Source organism: Rattus norvegicus, chromosome 10 (assembly GCF_021556685.1).
Source record: "Rattus norvegicus strain SHRSP/BbbUtx chromosome 10, alternate assembly SHRSP_T2T, whole genome shotgun sequence".
Lineage (NCBI taxonomy): Eukaryota > Metazoa > Chordata > Mammalia > Rodentia > Muridae > Rattus > Rattus norvegicus.
The window spans coordinates 67,456,063-67,482,070 of NC_141543.1; the positions used below are offsets into that span (position 1 = coordinate 67,456,063).

General features: G+C 50.2%; 1 protein-coding gene and 1 long non-coding RNA gene across 3 annotated transcripts; one reads left to right on the forward strand and one right to left on the reverse strand.

Moving 5' to 3' along the window:
- Window positions 1-357: 357 nt before the first annotated feature.
- LOC148002971 (uncharacterized) lies at window positions 358-2,669 on the reverse strand. 2 transcript variants are annotated; one of them, XR_015631819.1, is made up of 3 exons: window positions 2,582-2,669; window positions 1,643-1,834; window positions 358-473 (listed from the first exon to the last, which is right to left on the reverse strand). It is a non-coding gene; the product is annotated as an uncharacterized LOC148002971 (long non-coding RNA). The 2 variants fall into 2 exon arrangements; XR_015631818.1 differs by having other exon boundaries at window positions 1,201-1,834.
- On the forward strand, window positions 2,549-22,941 carry Trarg1 (trafficking regulator of GLUT4 (SLC2A4) 1). The gene is made up of 3 exons (NM_001039163.2): window positions 2,549-3,360; window positions 17,606-17,738; window positions 20,487-22,941. Exons 1-3 carry the CDS (start codon window positions 2,983-2,985, stop codon window positions 20,495-20,497), a joined length of 522 nt encoding a protein of 173 aa, NP_001034252.1. The 5' UTR covers window positions 2,549-2,982; the 3' UTR covers window positions 20,498-22,941.
- The last annotated feature ends 3,067 nt before the right edge of the window (window positions 22,942-26,008 follow it).

The window sequence follows — 26,008 nt, forward strand, 5'->3', positions numbered from 1 at the left end:
CTCTCTCTCTCTCTCTCTCTCTCTCTCTCTCTCTCTCTCTCTCTCTCTCTCTCTCTCTCTCTCTCTCCCTCCCCTCCTCCCTCTCTTACCCTCCCTTCTCTTTCTTTCTTTCTTTCTTTCTTTTTTAAAGATTTATTTATTTATTATATATAAGTACACTGTAGCTGTCTTCAGATACACCAGAAGAGGGCATCGGATCTCTTTACAGATGGTTGTGAGCCACCATGTGGTTGCTGGGAATTGAACTCATGACCTCTGAAAGAGCAGTCGGGTGCTCTTAACCGCTGAGCCATCTCTCCAGCCCTCTTTCTTTCTTTCTTTCTTTCTTTCTTTCTTTCTTTCTTTCTTTCTTTCTTTCATCTCTTATTAAGTAAAAAGGGCCTCTTTATATCCGGTTCCCTCTGATATTTATTTACTCAAAATATTTTTGCCAGCACATTTTCTTCTTCTTCTTCTTCTTTTTTTTCTCGGAGCTGGGGACCAAACCCAGGGCCTATACGCTTGGTAGGCAAGCGCTCTACCACTGAGCTAAATCCCCAACCCCGCCAGCACGTTTTCATTTGGACTAGTCACATTTCAAGTGCTCAGAGCCACAGTTGGCTAGAAAATCTCAGACTGGGTTGGTCCTTCATCTAAGGGACATCTGTGCACCTGTGTACTGATGAGAGCCTGCAGCATGGTCGGGATTCCTAATTTCCTTGCCTTGGAAGGCTTTTGTTCTACTTGAAATGCATTAACATATTTTCTAGGCTAAGTGTCCCCAGGCAAAGACACCCATGAGATTACTTCCCTGGCCATCCTCATGGCTTAAGATAGAGAGAGCTGGGGGTTGGGGATTTAGCTCAGCGGTAGAGCGTTTGCCTAGCAAGCGCAAGGCCCTGGGTTCGGTCCCCAGCTCCGAAAAAAAGAAAAAAGGAAAAAAAAAGATAGAGAGAGCTACCCTGAAATCTGAGATGGAGAAAAGGGGACTGGCTGCCTTTTGCAAATAATGGTTTTCCTTACTGAATAAGCATTCTTTTTTATGTGTTTGCATGTGGGGTGGGGTAGCATGAGTGTTGTGGGAGAGCTCATGTGTGCTGGTGCACATACATGCCTGTGTGTATGTTGTGAAGGCCAGAGGTTGACAGTGGGTGGGTGTTTTCTTCAGTTACACTCCACCTTCTATCATAAGTCAGAGTCTCTTTCTGAACCAGGATTCACAGTCTGGGGATCCTCCATTTCTGACTCCTGAGGGCTGGGGGTACAGGTGGGCCTCCATTCCTCCCAACATTTATGTGGGTGTTGTGAGTCTGAGTGCCACACCTCATAATTTTACCCACTAAGCCATCTTAAACTCTCCAACATTTTTTAAACTCACTAGTTCCCAAGTGTGCTTTCAGTTCCCCTTCAGGCAGTCCCCCCTTCAGGCAGTCCTGCACGGGGGTCTCTCCCTCCCTTCAGCCAGCTCACAGTGAAGTCAAACTCCCTTTCTACCTTTGGTAGAAGCAGCATTTCTGAAATAAACTTAAAACCAACCAAACACACACACACACACACACACACACACACACACACACACACACACACACACACACACTAACATGGCCGGCTTTACTCCACACCAGCCCCAGGACATAGGCCACGGATTGCTCTCTGAGATGACATTCTGGGATTAATGTTTCTTTCCAACCTGGACCTGTTTCTTTTTACAAACACATCAGATTTGAGCTCCATGGTCTCTGACTCTTCCCGCTCTGGTTTCCCACGTCCTCCATGATCCTGGGATTTTCAGTGGTTCCGTGGTGCTCAGTTCAAGTCATACTCCTCTGTGTCCCCTTAGTGGCTTTAGGTCACTCTGGAAAAACAAAACAAGGAGACAGGTAAGGGAAAGAGCGAGATGAAGAGACTCGAGGAGGCAGAAACAGAGGAGGAATGAGAAACAGAAGAGAGACAGGCAGAGCCTCTGGCACTTCAGAGCTGGCATCTGTTGGAGGAATCCCAAGAGGGTCTCTGCCCACAGCTTAGCACCATAAGGCCGGGCGGGAGAGAGACAGAGAGGCATTTGCCCCGCAGACCTCCTCCTCAGCCTTGGTGAGCTGATTAGGAACCCAGGCAGGGAGCCCTACTAGGTCCCAGGAACCTCATGCCCTCAGGTCTCTTCTCCCCAACCCCTCGACCCCCAAGTGTTGAGGGCGAAGGGCTCTGTGGGATCTGGAGGGGACAGGGACCAGCATTGCTATCAGATGATAGAAAGCACACACCTAAGGAGGAACAGAAGGCTTTATTGTGATTACTGTTTTTTACACCATCTAAGCTTTTGGCCCAGAAGAGCAGGTCTTAGGCTGCAGAGGAAACCAGAGGCTGGCCCAGATCCCTATGGTCTCAGCTAGGCTGGGCCAGGGCAGAGGCGGGATGCTGCTGGGATGATTCTCTGGGGAGAAGGGAATTGAAAAAGAGAAATATTTCCAGGAGGAGGGAGAGGGACGGAGGCTGTGTGGCATACACACACACACACACACACACACACACACACACACACACACACACACACACACACACACACACACACACTGAGCTTCCCTGCGTCTTCACACTCACTCACTGGAGAGCAGAGGAAAGGAGCAATCTTCTCTTTGCTCTCCCTGCTTTCTCTTGCTTCCCCGCCCATCTGTGCAGTCAGCAGCTCCAGCAAAGTTGGCCTCAAACTTAAACGGAGCTGAAGCCTCTAGCTTCCTCAGAGCTCCAAGGTGGTGGTTGTGGTGGCAGTGGCAGTGGCAGCAGCAGCAGCGGCGGCAGCAGCAGCAGCAGGCGGCTCCAGGCTCCAGCGGTGGACTCCGAGATCCTTGAGAAGCTCTTCTGAATCTTCCAGCACCCAGCTAGCCCCTAGCCCTCTGCAAAACACACCCAGAGGTTTGAAATCTGGACTGGCGGATGGGGTGCTGAGGACCCTCTGGAGCACGTTATCCTTATCGGGACTTGAAAAAACCCAAGGCCCAAGTCAACATGGCCAACCCAGTGCAGCCTCAGCTTCAAGACCCAGGCTCCACCTCACCCTTGGATCTGCCCGAGATGGAGAAGCTTCTCACCAAAGTGGAGAACAAGGATGACCAAGCCTTGAATCTGTCCAAGTCTCTGTCAGGGGCTCTGGATCTGGAGCAGAATGGTCACAGCCTACCCTTCAAGGTCATCTCCGAGGGGCACCGCCAACCTTCCCTTTCTGGTTCCCCTTCCCGGGCCAGCTCTCGGCGAGCATCCTCCGTCGTCACCACCTCCTACGCCCAGGACCAAGAAGCCCCCAAAGATTACCTGGTCCTTGCCATTGCCTCTTGCTTCTGCCCCGTCTGGCCCCTCAACCTCATCCCCCTCATCTTTTCCATCATGGTAAGCCCGATGCTTTGTTCAGGGAAGGGGTTTGGGCACCTTAGTGCGGCAGGCATGTCCTCGGGGAAGGGGCTTAAAGTGCTGAGACGCCTCGGGTGTTGGAGCCTTGGCAGGAATCCTTTCTCATCTCCCGACTTCCCTTCCAGAGGGAGCCTAAGGCTCAGCTCTGTTTGCTCCTTCTTCGTGTCTGCCTCTGGGTACCACTCGTCGACTTCTTGCTGCCCCTGCTGGCAGAAGGATTCAGGGGTACTTCCGGAGTGAAATTCTGCAGAAGAGAGTGACAGCCAACATGGTGTGTGTCTGTGGAAGGGCTGTCTTGATTGCTTTTTTTGTTTTTTGAACTGTGGGGATGGGGTGGGGGACTGTTTAAGTGTAGTTCTGTATCAACAGAGAATACTAGCCGAACAGGGCCAAGGGTTCCAAATGCCCCAAGGAGAGCCAGGCCTCCTAGGCCACCTGGGCATTCTACCAGCCTCTGTTTCCAAGAACCACAGCAGCCTGCTTGCTTGCCTGGGAGCCCTGGGGCCTGGCTTCCCTTGGGGCACATGGGGAGGGAAAGGGAGGGAGTTGTCAGGCTGGGGGTTGGGACATGCACAATGAATCTCTCGATTTTCCAGATTTCACTATCTGGCTTTTGTTGGAGGTCTGGACACAAGTCACATGACCATCCTGGCCAAGGAGGTGCATGCGTGCTAGTCCTCACTTCTGAAGGACTCTGAACAGTTTGTCTTCCATTGTCCTCAAGTCACGCCATTGGGTAGGGCTACTTACAGAAGATCTTACAGAGAATGTGTGCTGATGGACAGGGCTGGATAGGACAGGGCCAGGGGGAGAAACCAGGCCAGTCAGATGGAGAGACCTGAGTGGGGTGACACTATCTGTCTCCTTTGGAGTGTCACTACCACTGAGTGACTGATTATCCTGACACTAGGAGCTGTGGTCACTCCTCCTATCCTTCTTCAGACACCTCTGTCCATGCCATTAGGTTCCCATGTGGTCCAGAGCCACCTGACAGTAGCAACTTCTCAGGTATAAGAGGCTTAATTTGAGAGACAAGGTTAGGCAGGTCCTGGGCAGGGCCCATCTAAACTCCCCATGCTGCCTACTGCCCTCAGGAACCTTGCCAGGCTCAAGGGTGTAGCTAATGGCTCTGGGCTGGGCTGACTTCAGAGTTGTTGGTTACAGAGAAAGGCCCCAGGAAGAGAGACAGAAGGGAAATCACATAAGGGCTCAGGAGAAAACAGATTCTAGAATTATCTCCTGGGAATTGGGGATGGAATAAGTTGTCCTTGTCCAAAAGAAGCTGGGTCGAAGACTGTGAGACCACTGGATCTCTGGTTCTTCTTTCTCTGAAGGGCCAGGAGGAAGGGTACAACTTTAAACCCAACACTAGGACTGAGTCCCTGGGGGCTGCATTCCAGGCAGAGACGCCTCTAAACAGGCGCTTACGACATCCTGCAAGAAGTGCCCAGGCTAGACACAAACACAAGGGGATTAAGTCATCCGGAGCAAGTGGCTCAGCCTCCCACCCATTTATCCATCTGCGAGGCAGGCAGAAGCGCAAGGCCTGCATTAGAGAGTGGAGTGGGGCTAAGATGAGGCCTTACCAGGTGCTTAAGAGCAGGACCCAGCCCAACCTAAGTGTGTTCTGCGGTCACACTAAGTGCTGCAGGGAACTTCCCATCTGGGGGATGGGAAGCCACTGTGGGATTTATTTATTGAATTTTGAATTTTTGAGACACTGTCTTGCAATATAGCCCAGGCTGGCCTCAGACTCACATTATTTCTACTTCAGCCTCCCAAGTGCTATAACGACAAGAGTGTGCTAATACACCATTTATCTTCTAATGGGTTTTTTAAATAGCTTTATTAATGTAATTCAAATATCATATAACTCACCCTTCTAAAGTGTATGGTTTAATGGGTCTCCGCCCCCTTCTTCTATCTCATATGTAGCTCTGGCTAGCCTGGAACTTGCTGTGTAAACCAGATTGGCCTCGAACTCAGCGATGTGCCTGCCTCTCCCTCCCAAGTGAAAAGCAGAAACCAGCCAGCTGTGTTTGTGCACACCTCTAATCCCAGCATGCAGGGAGCAGAGGCAGGAGGATCTCTGTGAATTAAAGGCCAGCCTGGTCTACATAGTGAGTTCTAGTCCAGCCAGAGTTATATGGTGAGACCCCATCTTAACATACAAGCAAATAAAACAAAACAACACACAAGAATTACACACATGGATAAGATGCCACATGCTGTTTCCATATATTCTACACTTTGTCCCATTTAAGTTGGGTTAAACATAGATATCTCTTCAACCATTGATCCTTTCCTTATGGTAGAAACTTTTTCCTAATTTTTAAAAATGTATAGAAAGCTCGGTGCATAGTGTTTTCCTTGCAAGATGAGGACCTGAGTTCAAATTCCATAATTTACATTTAAAAAACTGGGAATTATACATCTGTAGTCCTGGTGCTGGGGAAGGGGAAAGAGGTTGACCCCTGGGGCTTGCAGCCAGCCTTGCATACTTGGTGAGCTCCAAGCCAGGGAGAGAATTGATCTCAAAAAGAAAGATGGCTGGGGATGTACTTCTGTGGCCGAGCACTTGGTAAATTCGTCCAGGACCCTGTGTTCAATCCCTGGTTATATACGCACGTACGCACGTACGCACGCACGCACGCACGCACGCACGCACGCAGCAGACGGCACTTAAGGAACAACATACACCCAACACCAAAGTTTCCGCTAGCTGGAATTATATGCACACACCTCTGCCCCTATTTATCTTGAAACCCTGTAGCTTAGGTGTCAAAGCTGTGGCCATCGTCCTGGATCAGCCTCCTGAGGGGCGGAGCCACCATACCTAGCATTAGACTGAATGGGATCAAATGGACCTTCTGTGCCTGGCTTGTGGTTCCACCTAACCTGTTGTAAATGACAGGACTCCGTCCTCTGTGGCTGAATGGTCATTTGTGGTTTTTAGTGCATTCGATGAGTTATATCTCAATCCCAGTTGACTTTAGAAAACTTTCCTCGTCTTCAAAAGAAACCTTGTGTATTTTAGATGTTACTTGTGCCCTTGATCCCTCCCAAGCCTGGGTGACACCCATTTTCCTCTCCCCACAGAAGAACTTATTTCAGTCGTTAATTTAAAAATGGGATTATATATAGCTGGGCAATGGTGGTGCACGTCTTTAATTCCAGCACTTGGAAGGTAGAGGCAGGTGGATCTCTGAGTTCAAGGCCAGCTTCGTCTACAGAGTTCCAGGACAGCCAAGGCTACATAGAGAAAACCCATCTCAAAAAAATAAAAATAAAAATAAAAAAGTTCTGGAGGTTTGAGTCTTGGACCAGGCTTACTGGCAAGGGACAGAGGTGGCTTCTGGGAACATGTAAGATTTGGCTCCCCCGACTTCCATTCATTTGATTTTTCACTGTCGTTCATTTATCTTGAATGGCTGGTTGCTTGTTTTGAGGGAACTGGGTGGTACAGGATACCTCACCGGCATCACTGACTGAGCCTGAAGCAGGCACATGCAAGTTAGGGATTCACTCTTGGAACTTAAGCTTCTGAGTTTTAGGGGAGTTTTAGGCTGAGACAGAGTGTGGTCAGATCATACTGTAAAGCCAACTCTCAATTGCATTCTGGGAAATGTACTACAGGAGGAAGAGCCCACGTATGAGAAGGGATGGGGATGTCTGAGCTCTGGATGGGCTGGGAAGGAAGAACACAAGGAAGGGGATGGTGTGTGTGTGTATGTGTGTGTGTGTGTGTGTGTGTGTGTATGTGTGGTGTGTGTGTGATGTGTGTGTATGTAGCGTGTGTGTGGTGTATGTGGGTGTATGTGAGTGGGTTGTGGTGTCTGTATATGTGTGTTGTGTTATGTGTGTGTGCATGTGCACATGTATAGGCATGTGTGTATGTGCACATGTATAGGCATGTGTGTATGTGTGGAGAGTGGTGTGTTATGTGTGTGGGGAGAGTATGTTGTATGGTGTGTGTGTATGTGTGTTATGAGGTATGTCTGTGTATGTGAGTGGTGTGTGTGTGATGTGTGTGTATGTGGTGTGTATGTTTGGGGGTGTGTGTGGTGTGTGTGTGGGTTGTGAAGCATGTGTGTATGTGTGGCACATGCTGTGTTATGTGTGTGTATGTGGTGTGTGTGTGTGAGTGGGGTGTGTGGTGTGGTATGTGTGCATGCATGTTGTGTATATGCATGTTGTGTATATGCATGTTGCGTGGTGTATGCATGTTGTGTGTGTGCGTGTTCATGTGCATGTATGTATGTGGTGTGTGTGTGTGTGTGTGTGTGTGTGTGTGTGTGTGTGTGTGTAGCATATGCTCAGGCTCTAACTCAGAACTACTGGAGCTATTCTCAAAGCTAGCTCTGGGATGTCCACAGTTATGGAGTGAAGCTCAGTGTGGCCCACACGCCAGTAATCCTAGCACATGGGATGCCAAGGCCAGAGACGGCATGAGTTCAAGGTCTGTCTTGATATATAATGGATACATAATGAGTTCTATACTAGCCTGTGCTACAAAACAGACAGACTGATGGTGTCTCAAAAACTCAGACCCAACCTAACCAACCGAAGAACAATGAGGAAAAGCACTCACTGAGAGAGCACCTACTTACAGAAACGGTTTTTTTTTTTTTTTTTTTTTTGGTTCTTTTTTTCGGAGCTGGGGACCGAACCCAGGGCCTTGCGCTTCCTAGGCAAGCACTCTACCACTGAGCTAAATCCCCAACCCCCAGAAACGGTTTTGAAAGGGAGATTCCAGAAGGTGGGAAGGAAGCTAGAAAAAAGGGAGGGGAAGAAGGATAGAATCTGATGAGGAAGGGAGTGGCTGAAGGCCCTGGAGATGTTAGATTCAAGGAGAGTGGGCTTGTCTGCGGGGTTGGCCATCCCTAGATTCTAGGTGTCCAGATGGGGAGGCATAGACAAAGGGAGAAAGGTGTGGGGATCCTGGAGAGGAGGCGTCTTAAGGGAGAAATACTCAGAGGAAACGGAGCTCCCAGGGAGTGTATGGCAGTGTCTCTATTTCCTGAGAAAGAGAGAGAGAGAAGAGGGGAAGGGAGGGGAGGGGAGGGGAAGGGAAGGGAAGGGAAGGGAAGGGAAGGGAAGGGAAGGGAAGGGAAGGGAAGGGAAGAGAAGAGGCCTATGGCACAGGGAATGGGAGGTGACTGGGGACAGAGATATAATGGCTTTGCTGAGGCTACAGACTGTGGGTGGGAAGCAACTGCCATCAACTCCCGTGGTGGGGTGACTCGCTCCAGCAATAGGTGTAGGTTTGTAGACACTGGGCTCTGAGTGGCAGTGGCCATTACACCTGGGCCAAGTGGCACTGCAGATGTGGTCAGGAGTGCCTGAGGTGACATGCAGACTCGTAGGACTGGACAAGGAAAGAGTGGTGACCTTGGCTGAGAAACAGACCACAGGTGGGAACTCCGAAGGGCTGGTCCCACTAGCAGAGTGGGCTGAAGGCAGCATTGAGGGTTCAAACTTCAGAGGAGTGATGGCAAGGGCAGATGATGTTGTGGAAACGGATGTCCAAGGGAAGCGTCAGCATCGGGACCAGTGATGGGGAAATTGAAGGATAATGTTACTGAAATTTATGGGTGCTTACTCAGTGTCAGGCACAGTGCCAGATCGTTTAGATGTATTATCTCATTCAGCCCCGACTGCACTGTGAGGTCTGGGTGTTTCTATTATTCTCATGGTGCAGACAAAAAAACCCTGAAGTGCAGATGAGGAGGTAGTAAGTGGGTTGGAATGCAGCCTTGAATGACAGACCATGTTCTCACCAACCACACCTCCTGCCCTCTTCCATGAGCCTGTGCTATATTTTGTTCTCCAAGCCAGCGTATCTTCTGGAACATTCCCATGCCCTGGGGATGAAGGAGTCAGGTTTTTATCTAGGGTTCTACTCTATATCCTTCCTGGCAGCAGCAAGGTTGGCATGTCACAGAAGGGGGTGGTCGGTTTCCTACACCGAAGCTCTAAGTTTTGAAGATAGTTCAGAACTCCATACTAGAAATTCCCGCCGGTGACCAGGTGCAGGTTCGAGCCCATAGCCTCCATGCTGGCAGACTCGAGAACATGCTGCTGCCGGTAGAAGCACAGCCTATACGGGCTGGGCCATGGCCGCATAGCTGGTAGGAGGCCTATCTGCTGGATGCTGGATCCATTGCTCTATCCATCCCGTATCTGGATCTGAGGACACTTCCGGGAAAGTCAAGCCTTCTGCTGTGTGTGGAGAGGAAGTGCCACATCCTCTCTCACCTTTCTCCCTCCTCCAGCTCATCTGCCCTCCCTATTAAACCCACCAGAGGAAAACAAATGGCTCCTATAGGGCCTGCTGTGGCCGGGGAGGTCGGGTGGAGGACTTTCTCTGAAGAGCACTAGTCATGGATGTCTAGCCCCAGCTCTAGTATGCACTGCGATCTCTGTGGTCTCCTTGGGCAGGGGCAGGTTTGACACATGGGGTGGACTGAGAAATGCCCATGTCATAGCAAGACCTCCTCAGTGGAGTAAGACCCCAGGTATGGATCTTGTGGGAACAAGACTGACAAAACAAGCCAATAGCTGGCCGTGTGGCCCATGTCAGTGAATCCCAGTCCTTGAGAGATGGAGACAGGTGGATGGGAACTTCAGAGCGGCACCAACTCTATAGCAAGTTCTTGGGCTGTCTGGGCCACATGAGACCTTGTCTCAGAGAATCAGTAAATAGTAGCAGCCATCTCACAGGGCTGTTGGGAGGATTAAGTGAGTGACTGTGCACTTCAGCACCTACATGAAACCTTGTATGTAGTAGACAATGGATGGGGGTGGGCACTGTTTTTACTGATAGTAAATGAAGTTTTGCAAGGAAAGGACTAAACCCATGTGAATGGGCAATTCCGATTTATACCAGTTTGAAAATGTCCAGGTCCCACATCTAATTACTGCCTCTCTCTAGTGGTGGCATCCCCATCTGCAGTTGTGGTAGTGGGCACAGGGCAGCCCTTTCTTTGTGGGTTATTCCTATAACAAGCATGACACAGTGCTCCATAGTGACTTCCAACCTTCCTTAGGCTTCCCCTCCCCCAAGACAGGATCCCAGCCTGGATTCATAAACACTATGTAATCCGAATGTGTGTGTGTGTGTGTGTGTGTGTGTGTGTGTGTGCGTGTTTGTGTGTTTGTCTTTGTGTTTGTCTCTGTGTGTCTGTGTGTGTGTCTGTCTGTGTTTGTCTTTGTGTGTGTGTGTGTCTCTGTGTGTCTCTGTGTGTGTGTGTCTGCCTGTGTGTTTGTCTTTGTGTGTGTGTCTGTCTGTGTGTGTGTGTCTGCCTGTGTGTTTGTCTTTGTGTGTGTGTCTGTCTCTGTGTGTGTGTGTGTGTCTATGCATGTCTCTGTGTGTTTGTGTATCTCTGTGTATTTATCTCCGTGATTGTGAGACAGGGGCTTGCTACATAGTCTTGCTTGGCTTTGGAACTTGCTACCTGACCAAACTGTCTTTGAACTCACAGTTCAAAGTTCAAACTGCCTCCCTGACTCCCAAGTGCTTAGACTTGAAGATGTGCATCAACATGCCCAGCTAGACCTTGAACTCTTGATTCTCCTGCCTCCTCCTCACAGGTGCTGGGATTAGAGGCATGCATGTATCACCATGCCTGACTTACGTGGTGCCAGGGGTAGACCTCAGGGCTCTGTACACGCTAGGCGAAGCACGCTTCTGACAAAACTGCCTCTCTTGCCCTCCTTAAGCACGTTCCATAGTCAGGCTGCTGTAGGGCGACACAGTTTTCTCATGCTCAGACTTGTTCATTTGTGCATCCATCTTCTTAGAAGGCGCATGTGCCGAGTCCCAACCAGGAGCACGTGCTGCTGTCTGTCAGGCACAAAGGCACATGCGGAGCTGAGCTTTGGGGACTTGTGCCTCTGTGTATACTGGACAGACAGGCAGCCACACTGTGTCTCTCCATGGTCCTGAATCATTACTGTATGCACAGGTGTTCCTCTCTGAAGTGGGGTTTGGACTTGCAGCAAACCCGTTCCCACTCCTAACCCGTTCCCGCTCCTGTGCCCCACGCATAGGGCTTACAGCTTAGACTCCTTCAGAAATTACCCAAGGCCACCTCAGAGTTTCTCCCTTCTATCTTTCCTTTTGCAGTGTTGGGGACCGACCTTACTGTCCTGTGCATGCTAGGCTAGTGACCTGCCACTGGACATACTTCCTCAAATCTTTAAAACAGGTTTTTGGAGACGGAGTCAGTCACTCCACGCTGTCCAGGCTGGCCTGGAATGTTTGGTTCTCCTTCCTTTGACTCCAGGATAGCTGGGATTACAGGTGCTGCCATGCTCCACAGCCATAAAATTGCTAATTTTGAACCTCTCAGAAAACCCCAAGGTCTTTCTCTATGTCAGCTCCTCTTTCTTCTAATGCCCAATCACTGATGTCACAAATTCAGTGACATGGGCTAGCCATCCCGGTGGCTGGAGGTAGCATGGATTCATGAGTGGGTCCCAAACTTAGACAAACTCACAATGCCCAGGCATCTCAACTCCGCGTCTCCATCAACCAAGCTAGAAAACCGCACATCATCTCAGTCTCTTTCCTACTCTCCATATGACATCTGACTCCATCACTTCTCCAGCGTGGGCTCTTTCCCAGATCCTTACTTGTTTCAAGTCTTTGGATCTGCCCCAACCAGTCTAGCCTGGTCTACAAAGTGAGTTCTAGGACAGCCAGGCTACACCTGTCTTGAAACTGTCTAAAATAAACAAACAAATAAATATTTTTAAAAAATAAAAAATTAAAAGCCCCCAGGACTAAATCCAGCCCGTTATACATCAGTCAAGATGCCTCCTGTGTCTCCTCCCTCTCCTCTTCTTTTCCATCCGCTTCCACAGGATCTCAATAGTTAGCCCGGGATGCCCTCAAACTGACTATGTAACTCAGGCTAGCCTCAAGCTCAGTCTTCCTGACTTGCTCCACCCCCTCCCAGAGGATACCTGGGATTACAGACAGGTATCACCATGCCTCATGTGGCTCCTCCTGATGTGGCCTCTCTCTGGCCATCGCCTCTCTTCCCATGCACACACAGTGTTCTACACCCTGGCTTCAGCCCTGCCTCATAAGAGTCTTCAGAGAAAGAAATACCATGACTGGGGGTCGGGGGTGGGGCACGTTCAGTATAGATCTTGAGACAAGGTAAACACCCAAACACTAGAAGGGTTTCTTTTTACTCCCTAGATGTGGAGGAATCTAGGAATGTTTCATGGAAAGGATTTTCCTGGAGTAAGCCACAGTGAGAGGATTTGGCTACGTAGGACTGGGGAAGCAGAGGACTGGAAAGGAGAAAAGGCACTGGAAGTCAGGACTCATCCTGCCTGGGGCAGCACAGAGTGGCTGCCCAGAGCTTGTGGAAGAGGGTGGTAAGGATTTTAACAGGAGATACAAAGTTGAGCCGAATTGTTTTTTCCCCTATGGACGATGTGAAGCCTAGATGCTGAGCAGATGGGACTCTCTCAGTTCCTTACTGCTGACTCATTCAGCTTGTGTGTGGTACGTGTGTGCTTGCACACTAGTGTGTAGGCATATGTGCACATGGAAGCCAGAGGAGGACTTGCAGTGTCTCCCCCTAGTGTTCTGTGATCGCCTTGCAACAGAATCTCTCAACAGCACCCAAAGCTCAGGGTTCTGTCTGCACAGGCTAGCCCCGGCCATGGGAATCAGCCTTCTCCCCTCCTTTCCCAGTGCTGGGATGACAGACATGCAATTACTAATTTAGAGATTATTATTTTATGTGTACAGTGTTTTGCCTGTGTGTCTATCTATGCATGACATGCATGCATTACCCTCAGAAGCCAGAAGAGGGGGCAGATCCTCTGAAACTATTACAGAAGGTTGGGAACTGCCATGTGGGTGCTGGGAATCAAACCTGGGTCCTCTGGAGAAGCAGCCAGTGCTCTTACCCACTGAACCAACTCCCCAGTCTCTGAACTGAACTGAACTTGTGTGTGTGTGTGTGTGTGTGTGTGTGTGTGTGTGTGTGTGTGTGTGTTGATCTGCATGTGCATGTGAGGCCACAGGTCAGTTTATTATGTTTTTCTTAGTTATTGTTCACCTTACTATTCTTTTTATAGAGTTAGAGATTTAATTTTTCAATTGCTTTACAAATCTTTATTACAGAGCTAAATGAACTTTTTTTATTTTTTTGTTTTGATGTTGTTTTGTTTTGTTTTTTTGACACGGGGCTTCTCTGTGTAGCCCTGGTTGTTTTGGACTCAATTTGTAGACCAGGCTGGGCTTGAACTCACAGAGATCAGCCTGCCTCTGTTGTCCCAGTGCTGGGATCAAAGGCATGCGCCACCATGCCTGGCCATGAGCACATTTTAATGAGTTCAAGTCACTCTTTTTATTCTTCCTTCCTTCCTTCCTTCCTTCTTTCCTTCCTTCCTTCCTTCCATCCTTCCTTTGTTTCTTTGTTTCTTTCTTTTTTTTTTTTTTTTTTTTTGCTTAGACTTGACCATCCTAGAACTCACTCTGTAGACCAGGCTAGCCCCAGACTCACAGAGAACCACCCGTCTCTGCTTCCCCAGTGCTGGGATAAAAGGCATGTGTCACCACAGCCCTGTCTTTTTTTGGGGGGGGGGTTCTTTTTTTTTCGGAGCTGGGGACCGAACCCAGGGCCTTGCACTTCCTAGGCAAGCGCTCTACCACTGAGCTAAATCCCCAACCCCTAGCCCTGTCTTTTTATTTAATTGTCATGTTTTATTTAATTTTCTAAGTTTTTATTTACACATATACACACACATATATGTACACACACACCTGTATACACACACACCTGTGCACACATACCTGCATATATACACACATACCTGCACACACACATACCTGCATATACATACACATATCTGCACACACACACACACACACACACACACACACACACACACGAGTTTAAGTTTAGAGCTCTGTCTTTCTTATTAAAACTCACACAGAGGCTGGAGAGATGGCTCCATGGTTAAAACCACCTGCTACTTTTCCAGAGGCCTTCAAATTCAGTTCTCAGCACCCATTCTGGGCAGCTCACGACCACCCTGTTAACACCAGCTGCAGTGGGTCTGATGCCCTCTTCTGGCCTCCGTGGGCACCCATACACATGTAACATACTCTCATGCAGATATTCACATACAGATTAAAAATTCTGAACCTTGTGCTCAGACATACCAACATGCCTGATGCTGGGCATGGTGCTGTGGGCCCAGCAAAGCAAGCACTTTATGAGCTGAGTCATCTCTCCGGGAATATTAGTATCATAGTGACAGGGCCTCGCTAGGGTCCTCAGGCAAAGCTTTCACTGGTAATCCTCCTGCCTCAGCCTCCTGAGTGCTAGGATGATGAACATATGCTGCCAAGCCACACTGTCTTTCCACCTCCATTCTGGTCCTCACTGACAGCCAGGGAAACCTTTCAGAAGTGGGTTTCCAATCCTTCCACCCTCCTGCCCTACCTTTACCAGCGTCAACTTCTTGCTTCTTGAACCAAGATCCATACCCTCCCCCTTTGTTTTTAGCTTCTGGAAGTTACTGGAAGACACCAGTAACTAAGAAAGACACCCTTCCCACAGCCTCTTATATCCCCACTCTGTAGCTCCAGAACTAGTGGCCTTTCCTTGGTGCCTCCTACTTCCCTCAGGCAGGAACTATTAAGCACGTGTACCTCTGCCCTGCAGTCATCTGTACACAACACTCTTCTTCCCTTAGAGGAGGAATCTCTGTGGTTCCTACCTGTCCTTGACATCAACACTGCAGCCCTCATCCCAGAAGTTCTTGCTTCTCCTCTTTCATAAGCTCTCATAAGTCTCGTGTGTCTCCTCAGGTGAAAAAGGAACTAGGACAGGCACAAGAATGTTAGATAGCAAGCAGCCGTGGAATTGACCAGGAGAGGAAATGTGTGTGGTGACTCTGAGGAGGGGGCTCAGTGGTAAAGCATTTGTGCAGCACGCACAAGGCCCTGGGTTCAATCCCCAGTGTTTAAAGTGAGCGAAGAAACAAGAAACCAGTTGTGACTTAGGTGGTAGACAGCAGTTGTTGCCAGTATGCAGGTGTGAGGAGTCTCAGAAAGCAAGGGACAGGTAGGTGCCACTCTGTTCTGGCTGTCACTCTGAAAGGAATGCAGTTAAAGGATGGGATAGAATCTGAGAGGTGAAAAGAGGACAAGGCAAGAGGGCAGGGTGGGGTTCCCACATCAGGGCAAGAAGGCAGGGGTTAGGGGGTTCCCACATCAGGGTAAGAGGGCAGGGGTGGGGGTTCCCCCATTGGGTGAGAGGGCAGGGGTGGGGGTTCCCCCATTGGGTGAGAGGGCAGGGGTGGGGGTTCCCCCATTGGGTGAGAGTGCAGGGGTAGGGGTGTGGTTCCTGAATTGGGGCAAGAGTGCAAGGGTGGGGGTGGGGGGTTCCCGCATCATGAGCAGGAAGGGAAGGAGAAGTCATGTCCCTGGCCCTTGGCTTTTCTGTTAAATCAGGCAAGTGGGGCAGCACCTGTAGTAGGCTAGGATGATTCTAAAGACAGTAAGATCTCTAGGTGCCATCCTGAGCTCAGTTAGTCACTGTCACCACCACCACCACCACCACCACCACCACCACCACCACCACCACCACCACCATCAAGGTACTTGCTTACATGTCCCTGTTGCACATGTCTGCACATGAGTTAGGAGATAAAATATATGGCTAGGGCCAGGGTGCAGACCTGGAACTCCAACTACTTGGCAGGCTGAAGTAAAAGGACTGAGAGTTCAGCTACTGCCTGGGTTATAGATGAATTTAAAATCAGACCAGGTAATTTAGCAAAACCCTGTACAAAGGAATATATACATATATGTGTGCATATATTCTACACACATATACATATATGTGTGCATTCTGTGTATATATAAATGTATATATAAATATAAATTATATATATATTTATATATACACACACACATTTTTTAAGGTCTGAGATAGAGCTCAGTAGGAAAAGTGCTTGCCAAGCACAGGCAAAGCCCTGGGTTTTATCCTTAGCACTACAGATCTCCAAAACAAATTCATCTCAGGCCTGGACTTGCTGGATCAATAGAAAGGGACGTAGAAAGGGGCTGAGAGTCAAAGGCCAGGAGTCCAGTCTCAGCCCTGATGGCCTGGGACCTGAGCCAGTGTCCTGTCTGGCTGAACCTCGTGTCTTCAAGTACTGTGAAGAAGCCTCCAGTTTGTCTGTGGCCCTGAAAGCAGCCCCACCCCTCTGTGCCTGGGTAGCCTAGAGTTCTGGGCAAATGCATGGAGCCCAAGATGGACAGAGGGACGCTAAGGCTCTGAAGACATGGGGCCAGCCCTGGCTGTCACAGAGCCTTGGGCCATAGTAGGAGGGGCCCAGGGTCACCTTTGCAAATGTTTGAATACACCTCCCACTAAGGTGGCCAGGGCTTACCTAGGGGTGGCCCTGACCTTATAGTGTCCTTTGTCCTCCACACCACTTGCATCCACCCGCATCACTGTCCTCCACCTGCACTCACATGCATCCGCCCCCCCCATTCATATTAACAGGTACGCTCATACCTGCTCCATTCACCCGCACCTGCACGCATCACCCACCTCCACCCCATCCCCCTGCACGGATCACCTAACCACCCACACCCGCATGCATCCACCCCATCCACTCCCATCCACCCACACCTGCCTGGATCCACCCCCCATCCACCTGCATCCACCCCATCCACTCACACCCATCTGCTTTAACTAGATTACTGGGTCTCAGAGGAATGAGAGGATGCCACTGCCTTCGGGTGTGTGGCAAGGACAAGGGGATCAGGCATTCTGTGAGCAGAGAGAACCACAGGGCTTTCTTCCAGTCCCCATGTGGCTTCGGAATTGCCATCGGGAGGGATCTGCAGGGTTTCTGGCCTGTGTTGTGTGTTCCTGCAAGTTTCTGGACCTGTCCCTCCTCTCAGGTCTTGGATCTTCACTATATCACCTGCCCCTGCCACCCTGCCCCTGCCCTGTCACTACCCTGAGAGGAAGTCCTTTAGGCCCAGCTGTCCCCTTAGAGAGGGGTCTGCAAGAAGCGCAGGCCATCTGTCCTGGAGGAGCCTGTGAGACTGTGGGTGGCAGGGAAGGTGTGGTGTAGGTAGAAGTTCACCAGGACACCGCATGGCTTCCATGTCCACACGACTGATGGACAAGCTTCCTGAAGTTTCTCTGCCCTCCCTTTCTCTCTGCAGTCTCGAAGTAGTGTGCAGCAGGGGGACCTGGATGGGGCACGGAGGCTGGGCCGCCTGGCACGGCTGCTTAGCATCACCTTCATCATCCTGGGTATCGTTATCATCATCGTGGCTGTCACTGTCAACTTCACAGGTGAGGCATGGGAGCACGGGGCACGGAAGCATGGGGCAGGGGCGGGTAGCTGTAGCCTTCCACTCCGGTCAGGACCATTTAGGTGAGGATGGGTTTTCTGACTCATCGATGCCCGAACTTGTGGATCAATAAAAGAGTATAGAGTGGGCACTGGCCTAGGAATCAGAGGCCACAAATTCCAGTCTCAATTTTGATGGCCTGGGACCTGGGCCAGTGTCCCATTTGGCTGAACCTTGCATTTTCAAGTATGAAGTACAGAGAAGAAGCCTCCATCATGGAGGGCTTTTGTGACATCACTGGATAATGGATGGGATGGATCCAGATACCGAAGAACAGGCTCCTTGCCGCAGTCAGGGTAGACCAGAAGCAAGCAGCGTGTTTGGAGGAAAGCAGGAAGCAACACTCTGAGTACCTGAAGGTGGCCCAGGGAACTGGTCCCAGGTGGAAATCTTTTTCAGATGACACTGTCAGTCATATCTGTGAGAGTGTGGAATTATTTATCTCAGAGCTGTCATGAGCATGGGATAGATACACTGGGACATTTCTGTTTATTTCAGAGATCAATCTAAGCCTCGCCCCTGAAGATCTTGCTATTCAGAATTTGCTCCATCGTCCCACTGCAGGGGCATTACCTGGGGCTATTTTAGACTGTCAGACTTCATCCTGAACCCACTAAATAGAAATCTGTATTTTAGACTTTCTTTCTTTGGTGGTGCCAAAAGCTGGGACACCAGGCCTCATTCACGCTAGAGAAGCAACATCAGCTCAGAAACTGATTCCAATAAGAGTTCCAATTCATGTACCAGTGTGGGAGGTACTGGTCTAGAGCAGGAAGTGCTCAGCACCTGGGGTCATGGGCAGGGCAGTCTTGTCTACTCAGGAGACGCGTGTGTGCAGGTTTTTGGTCAGCTTGCCTGGACTCAGTTTAGATCCACTTCCTGTGGAAAAGAAGTTTCACATTCCATAAGCTTCCAGCCTCAGCTTTCTCCATCAGTGTGGAAAGTCTGATGGATGTGAGCGGCATGCGAACAGCACGTGGGCAGCAAGTAGTGGCATGTGAATGGAATGTGAACAGCATGTGAGCAGCATGTGAGTGGCATGTGAGCAGCATGTGAACGGCATGTGAGCAGCATGTGAGCAGCATGTGAGCAGCATGTGAGTGGCATGTGAGCAGCATGTGAGCAGCATGTGAGCAGCATGTGAGTGGCATGTGAGCAGCATGTGAGCGGCATGTGAGCAGCATGTGAGCGGCATGTGAACAGCATGTGAATGACATGTGAACAGCATGTGAGCAGCATGTGAACAGCATGTGAGCAGCATGTGAATGACATGTGAACAGCATGTGAGCAGCATGTGAACGACATGTGAGCAGCATGTGAGTGGCATGTGAGCAGCATGTGAGCAGCATGTGAACGACATGTGAGCAGCATGTGAGTGGCATGTGAGCAGCATGTGAACAGCATGTGAATGGAATGTGAACAGCATGTGAGCAGCATGTGAGCAGCATGTGAATGGCATGTGAGCAGCATGTGAGCGGCATGTGAGCGGCATGTGAGCAGCATGTGAGCGGCATGTGAGCGGCATGTGAGCAGCATGTGAGCAGCATGTGAGCGGCATGTGAGCAGCATGAGCGGCATGTGAGCAGCATGTGAGTGGCATGTGAGCAGCATGTGAATGGCATGTGAGCAGCATGTGAATGGCATGTGAGCAGCATGTGAGCGGCATGTGAGCAGCATGTGAGCGGCATGTGAGCAGCATGTGAGCGGCATGTGAACAGCATGTGAATGACATGTGAACAGCATGTGAGCAGCATGTGAACGACATGTGAGCAGCATGTGAGTGGCATGTGAGCAGCATGTGAGCAGCATGTGAGCGGCATGTGAACAGCATGTGAGTGGAAGGAGGCAGCAGTCTGAAGCACTGGGCTATCACCATGTCCCAGCTTATCTGTTCTTCTGCTTCTCACTGTTGCCGGACAACCTCTGAATTCAGTTTGGCAAAGGAAATCTGTAGTTTTCATAAGGGAAACTTCAGAGTGGAATGCCCTGGTTTGGTGTGAAGCTGTATCTAGGTACTCTGTCCCACGCTTGCTCTGCCTTCCCTGTGTTGGCTCCTTTCCTAAGCAGCATCTCTCCTTAGGATGGTGGGGTGACAGCCACCAGGGATAATGGTGTCTTAGGAGAGGCAAACATGCAAACCAGTTAAGCAGTGAGACTTTTAAGGAGTGATGTACAGACACTGTGGCACGTGTCTGTAATCCTAGCCCTAGGTACGGGGGTGCTGAAGGATCAGAGCGTTAGGGCCAATGGGTGTAGGGACAGCCATAGGCCACGTGAGAGACTCTGCCTAAAAGAAAATCAGTCCCCTCTAGGCTGGCTGTGGTGGCTCATGTCTTTTATATCAGTATTTGGGAGGCAGAGGCTGGTGGCCTGATCTACAAGGCAGGCTCCAGGCTTAGCCAAGGATACTTAGTGAGAGGCTGTCTTTTAAAATGAATGCCTCCAACGAAAAGTCCCGGAATTGATTTTAATTGGTCCACTTGGTGTCACATGATCATCTTCTACCCAATCAAACAAGGCCACAATCTTCCCCTTGGCAGGAATTCCCCCAAAACCTAACCCTACGTCATCCTGGTTACCATTTCTCACCAAGAGACAATTCAGCACGGCCTCATGGCTCTTTAAGTCAGGGACCTGAAGACCCAGTGTTCTCAGCGCCGGTTCCTCATAACCTTTCTTTTCTTTACAGTTCCGAAGTAACCACAGAGCTGTTTGGAGCGGAGGCAGACGCCAGCCAGCTGGAGAGCTCCGACCGAACCCACATGTCCCCACACATTACAGAGGACAGGATGGTGGCTGCCGAGTGCCCACCTGTCCCCAAGCTCCAAAAGCACAAACTTGGAGGGAAATCTCTACGTCACTCCTTTGTCAGCCCACGGCAGACGGAAGGGAAAATCTGGAATGAAGTTGGCCGTGAACTCAATCTCATAGTTACATCTCTCGCCTTTTGACCTCAGTTCTCGGGCTTGTTTCTCATCCCACAATTCCTGGGACTTACACGTAGCGTAAACTGCCAGAATGGGAAGAAAACCAGCCCCACAGCCAAGAAAGAAGCACTGGGTGTCTATGGACATGAGCACATCTTTTCTATTTTTCTTGAAGGGGAGTAAACAGATGGCTTGCATGCTTTGTGCCGAGCATCCACTGTGATCCCAGCCGGAGCCCAGGGGGAATCTGTCACTCAGCACAGACCCTGGATACCCACTGGCAAAGAGACAAGAGCCACATGGAAATCCTCTATTGATGACTGGATAGGAATAGCATGGCACACCTGGCACTCTTGCCGAATGTCAAGCTCGAGGCTTCTCTACCAAGGACTCTGGATCCAGAGTGTTTTCCAGAACTGCAGGTTCTGCCTCTTGATTTCCACCTGTGCTATACCTGCAGGCACCCATCTGGAAGCCCTAGAACTTGACCTGTCCCAGGTCTTGCCACGGACTCTTTGGAGGTCTGGGATCCCATTTGGTAACCTACACAAGTGGTTCAGGAGCCTTATACAGGGTATTCAGGGGATCCTACACAGAAGAGCTGAAGTGGATCCTGGCTTCAGACTGTTAGCCGAGCTCTAATGGATGCTCTGTTCCTGGTCCTGGGTCCCAGGCCATTCACAGCAGCATCAGCTTTCCCCAGAGGTAGCTTTGAGACTCCTACTGGACTCTGTTTATTCAAAGGTTCTGGGAAGTCTTTGCTGCCGCTTGTAAGGGAGGGAGCTAGAGAATTCTTAGGAAGGCATGTTATTTCTTGACCTGGAGTCCAAGGAGTCCGGCAGGAGAGGCTCAGCTGAAAGGGCAGTTTGGGGAGTAGGGACCATGACTGGAAGCAAAGGCCCAGTAGGCCCTAGTCTTAGGACCTAGCAGAACACGGGAAAGAAGCCGAACAGCCCTCTGCCAAACGGCCTCATGCTCGTCGCATCTCTATTTCTCCATTTATTTTTGCCTGGCTGTGCCCACGGGGGCTTCACCTGCTGGCCTTGCCTGCTCTGAGCCCCGTCTACCCATGTCATACTCCACTGGCACCACCACCTTCAGCTCAGACCTGCTAGAGGGGCCTCCCCTGCCCAGCAGCCAGGATTATTGGCTTCAGGGGGGGGGAGGGGACAGGTCTACTGCCATCACTACACTGGCTGGGGATGGGAAGTTCACTTCCTCTGAGCAAAATTAGGATCCTGATCCCTCCTTCCCCAGGCTCCATGCTTGGCTCCCTAAAATCTCAGAGATGCTGGACAGGCCAAGTTAGCACAGAGCGCTGGCTGCTGGGAGAGGCTCTGGGGTTTCAGAGCAGCTGCTTGGAGGACTGAGGTGTTGGGAGTGTCTCTTAGGGGGTTGGTGCCCCTAAGTCAGGCTCCCACTGAGGAAGTGAACTTGGACTTCTGTTCCTAAAGCAGGAACTGGCTGCCCACCCTTTGTGGGACCTCTGAAACCAAACTAGGGACATCCTCGTTTTCTGTGGGAAGTGAGCAGGTGAACCCAGAGCGAGTGTGCGATTTGAGAGGTTCCTACCTAAAGAACACTTGTCCTAGACTCCCGATCCTGAGTGGGTGGCCTCCTAAAGGCCCTCCCAGGACAGATACTGTGTAGTCATTGTCATGATGGCTTCTACACCACTGGAGTCTAGGTCACACCCAGCCATTCCTCCCTGTCTCTTAGTCAGAGCTGTACACTAGGCCTGCCAGTCACACCTTCACACATGCACACCCGCACACACTCACACACTCATTCGTACTTCAGTCTGGAACAAACTGAGTCTCTATATTAGGGGGATGGCTTAGCCAGAACAGGCAAGAACAACCTGGGAGCCTCCCAGTGGTTTCGGGGACCCAGCCTGGAGGTCCCCAAGATATCCCCTGGACAGACGGAGCACAGGGCAGGAGGAGAGAGACATTGGGGTGGAAGGAGAGTGAGTGAGAGTTCTCTCAGTCCCCAGTTCCCACTGGAGCTCAGAGGGACGGGGCCCTGCCATCTGAACTCTGGCTTGGTTCAGCTGCCGGCTGTATGATCCCAGTGGCTGAGCGGAGTGACTCAGCCTCTCCTGGGCATCCTGGTGAACATCAAGAATTGCCTCCTCCCCACCACACACACTAGTGACTCTGTATTTCTTGGCATGGAAAGAAATAAAACTGAACATATATGTTCTCTGTGTATGTACTCCTGAGGTGAGCGTTTCCAAACACCCAAGCAGGGGGTGTCTACTCAACCTGCCAATCCCTGGATCTGGCTGCAGGCCTAAGGAGCCTGAGGTCATAGGGGCTCCATAGACAACTCAAGGCATTTCTGTAGGCAGTCATCATCCTCTCTGGGCCTTGGTTTTACATACTACAAAGTGAGCTGGTCTCATGTTCTCATGTGTGTGTGTGTGTGTGTGTGTGTGTGTGTGTGTGTGTGTGTGTATGCATACAAATATGTGAGCATGCTTGTGGAGGCCAGAGGCCAACCTCAAGTGTTGTTCCTCAGCATCACTATTTTGTGTGTTGAAGCAGAGTCCCTCACTGGGACCTGGGCTCGTTAGGCTAGGCTAGCTAGCCTACCAGGCCTGGAATTATCTATTTCCACCTCTCAGCACTGAGATTGCAAGTGTGTGTTACCACATCTGAATTTTTACTGTGCTGGCAAGCACTTTACCAATTGAGCCATCTCCCAAGACCCCTCTGTCCTTTCTGCTCATGGACCAAGATCTTGAGCTAGAGAAAAGAAGGCAAGAAACTCTCTTTGTGGTTCCAGGCAGATCCACATGGCAGCCCTGTGGGGCAGTTAGTGTACACAGATTGGTAAACTGAGGCTCAGAAAGGTTCTGGGTCTTATCTAAAGTCACGCCATACTTGGCACACAGAAGATACTAAATACATTTTGTCGACATGACTCCATCCCCAGGGTTTTGCCACACACTTTGCTGGCCCAGAAGGAAAAACCCAGCATAAGGAAGGCAGACATGGATGGTTTGAGTGGGGAGGAGAGCTGCTTTCTAGCTGCTGTGAGCCACAAGTCGGGGGGCCGGGGGAACAGTGCCAGAGTCACCAGGCTAGGCAGCCGATAGGCATGGAAACGGGAAGATTGGGGGAGGGGAAAGGTCCCAGGACTCAAGGGGCAGCAGAACAAAGTGACTCAGGTCATGGTACTGGGATCAAATCTCAGCTGGCTACTTACTAGTTTAGGCCCCCAGGGAAGCTCTCTGACCTCATCTAATCGGACGTGTGAGCATTCAAGGAAATAACCCACGTCAAGACAAGTACACCACCTTCACAGCCAACTCAGATCTACCCATCGCCTGAGACCTGCAGCCAGAGTGCACATGGGGCAGGACCCACGAGCTCAGAGGCTTAGTCCAGTCCCTCTCCCCATGTCTTAGGAGGAGTACCTACCCACCCACACCTGTTCCTGGGCCCTGCTCCCTCCCTCCTGCTGCACAAAAAATAAGGGCCTGGTCTACCTGCTCTATACACATGTGTGGGAGAATTAACAAACAGTGTCCCAAAGGTAGGTCTAGTCAGCACAGTCCTGTAATCCTAGATACCTGGGAAGCTGAGGTGGGAGGGTTGAAAGTTCAAGAGCAGCCTTGGTTGTTGAGCAAGTTCAAGGCCATTACCTTAAACGATTTAGTGAGATTCCCCAGCTCAAAAAGTAAGACCGAGGGTTTCAGTGTAGTGGTAGAGCATTTGCCTAGCACATGTGATGCCTTGGGCTCAATCCTCACCCTACACCCCCCCACACACACACGCACACACACACACACCCTGCCTTTAAGTCCCCTAGTCCTATCCCATTTCTTGGTTCCTGCCTCCTATGGGGTAGGTGGGGTAGCCCATGGTAGGCGTTAGCTCTCCTTCCGTCTGACCACATCCATCTGGTTTCATGTTAGTTGCCATCCATGAATGTAACAAGCACCTTCCTATGCGCCACCATGAACGAGAGAAGTTGGGCCTTGAAAGGGGAAGACACACAGCGATAAGTCATGAGGATTGGGGTTGGGGCGTGTCAGAGCAGGAGGAAGTTCTAAGGTCTGCCTAGAAGGGGAAAGCAGTGTGGCTTCCTTGGGGAACCCCTTCCTCCTCTCTCCCATCACAAACTCGTACTAAAGACTCACCGTGTGACAGGCCCTGCACTGGACCCTAGAGACACAAAGGATAAAGGACAGGCTCCTGGATCATGTGATCTTTATCTAAAGAAAAACTGTAGGTAGGAAGGGATGGGTTTGTGGTGGAGTTGGGATGCTGCCTGGATAGGTGTAGGGTGGCAGTTTAGAGACCTGTCTCATGAGGTCAGGGAAGCCATCAGGAGAGTGGGCCCATCAGGAGCTTTCCCTGATATCTGAGGGGACAGGCAGCCTTCTTACTGTCTTGTTGAGAGGGGAGTTTCACCGTGATCTCTGTTCTTCTTGAGACTGGCATTTGTGTGAGATGCCATGGCTCCTTGTGGGTCAGGTGCTAGATGTCTGTGTAAGACATCATGACTCAGTTTCCAGAAGGCCATGGCCTGGTTGTTACAGTTTTTATGTTTGCTGTTTGTAGCTCCAATGATGGCGCCCATGTAAGTGCCTGTCCATCCCAGCGTTGTGGTGACACCACCCTGGTGACAGTTCTTCTCACTGTGGACCCTCAGTCAAAGGTGAGGCTAACACTGTCTTTATACTGGACACCAGCATGGTCTTAACCCACCTCATAGCCCTGAGAGGGTTTGTTCATCTTCCTGAGATGAGACAGTACTCAGGGATACACAGTTAGAGGGAGGAGGTAGGTCGATGGAAAAGTAGTTTGGGGACCAGAGAGATGGCTCTGTGCTTAAGAGTGCTGGCTGCTCTTCCAAAGGACCATGGTTTGATTCCCAGCACCCACAGCAGCAGCTCATAACTCTTTAATTCCAGTTTCGAAGGATCCAACACTCTCTTCTGACTTCCATGGCCACCAAACATGAACAAAATTTCCCTACATAAACATAAAATAAAGCCAAAACTTGTGGGTTGTTTTGTTTTGTTTTTGAGGCAGGGTCTCACTACATAGTCCTGCTGGCTGTCCTAGAACTCACGTTGTAGACCAGAATGGCTTGAACTCACAGAAATCTACCAGATTCTGCTTCCAGAGTGCTGGGATTAAAGGAGTGTGCCACCACTCCAGGTTTTTCTTTTCTTTTCTTCTCTTTTCTTTTCTTTTCCTTTCTTTTCAGAAATAAAAGTAGTTTGAGTAACAGGGGCTCTCTCTAGGCCTTAAAAAGCCTCTATAGA

Excerpts from the sequence above, each read along its gene's own strand:
- Trarg1 (NM_001039163.2), top strand. The coding sequence starts at position 2,983 with ATGGCCAACCCAGTGCAGCCTCAGCTTCAAGACCCAGGCTCCACCTCA. Across the intron at positions 3,361-17,605 it reads CCCTCATCTTTTCCATCATG|TCTCGAAGTAGTGTGCAGCA; the intron begins GTAAGCCCGATG and ends TTCTCTCTGCAG.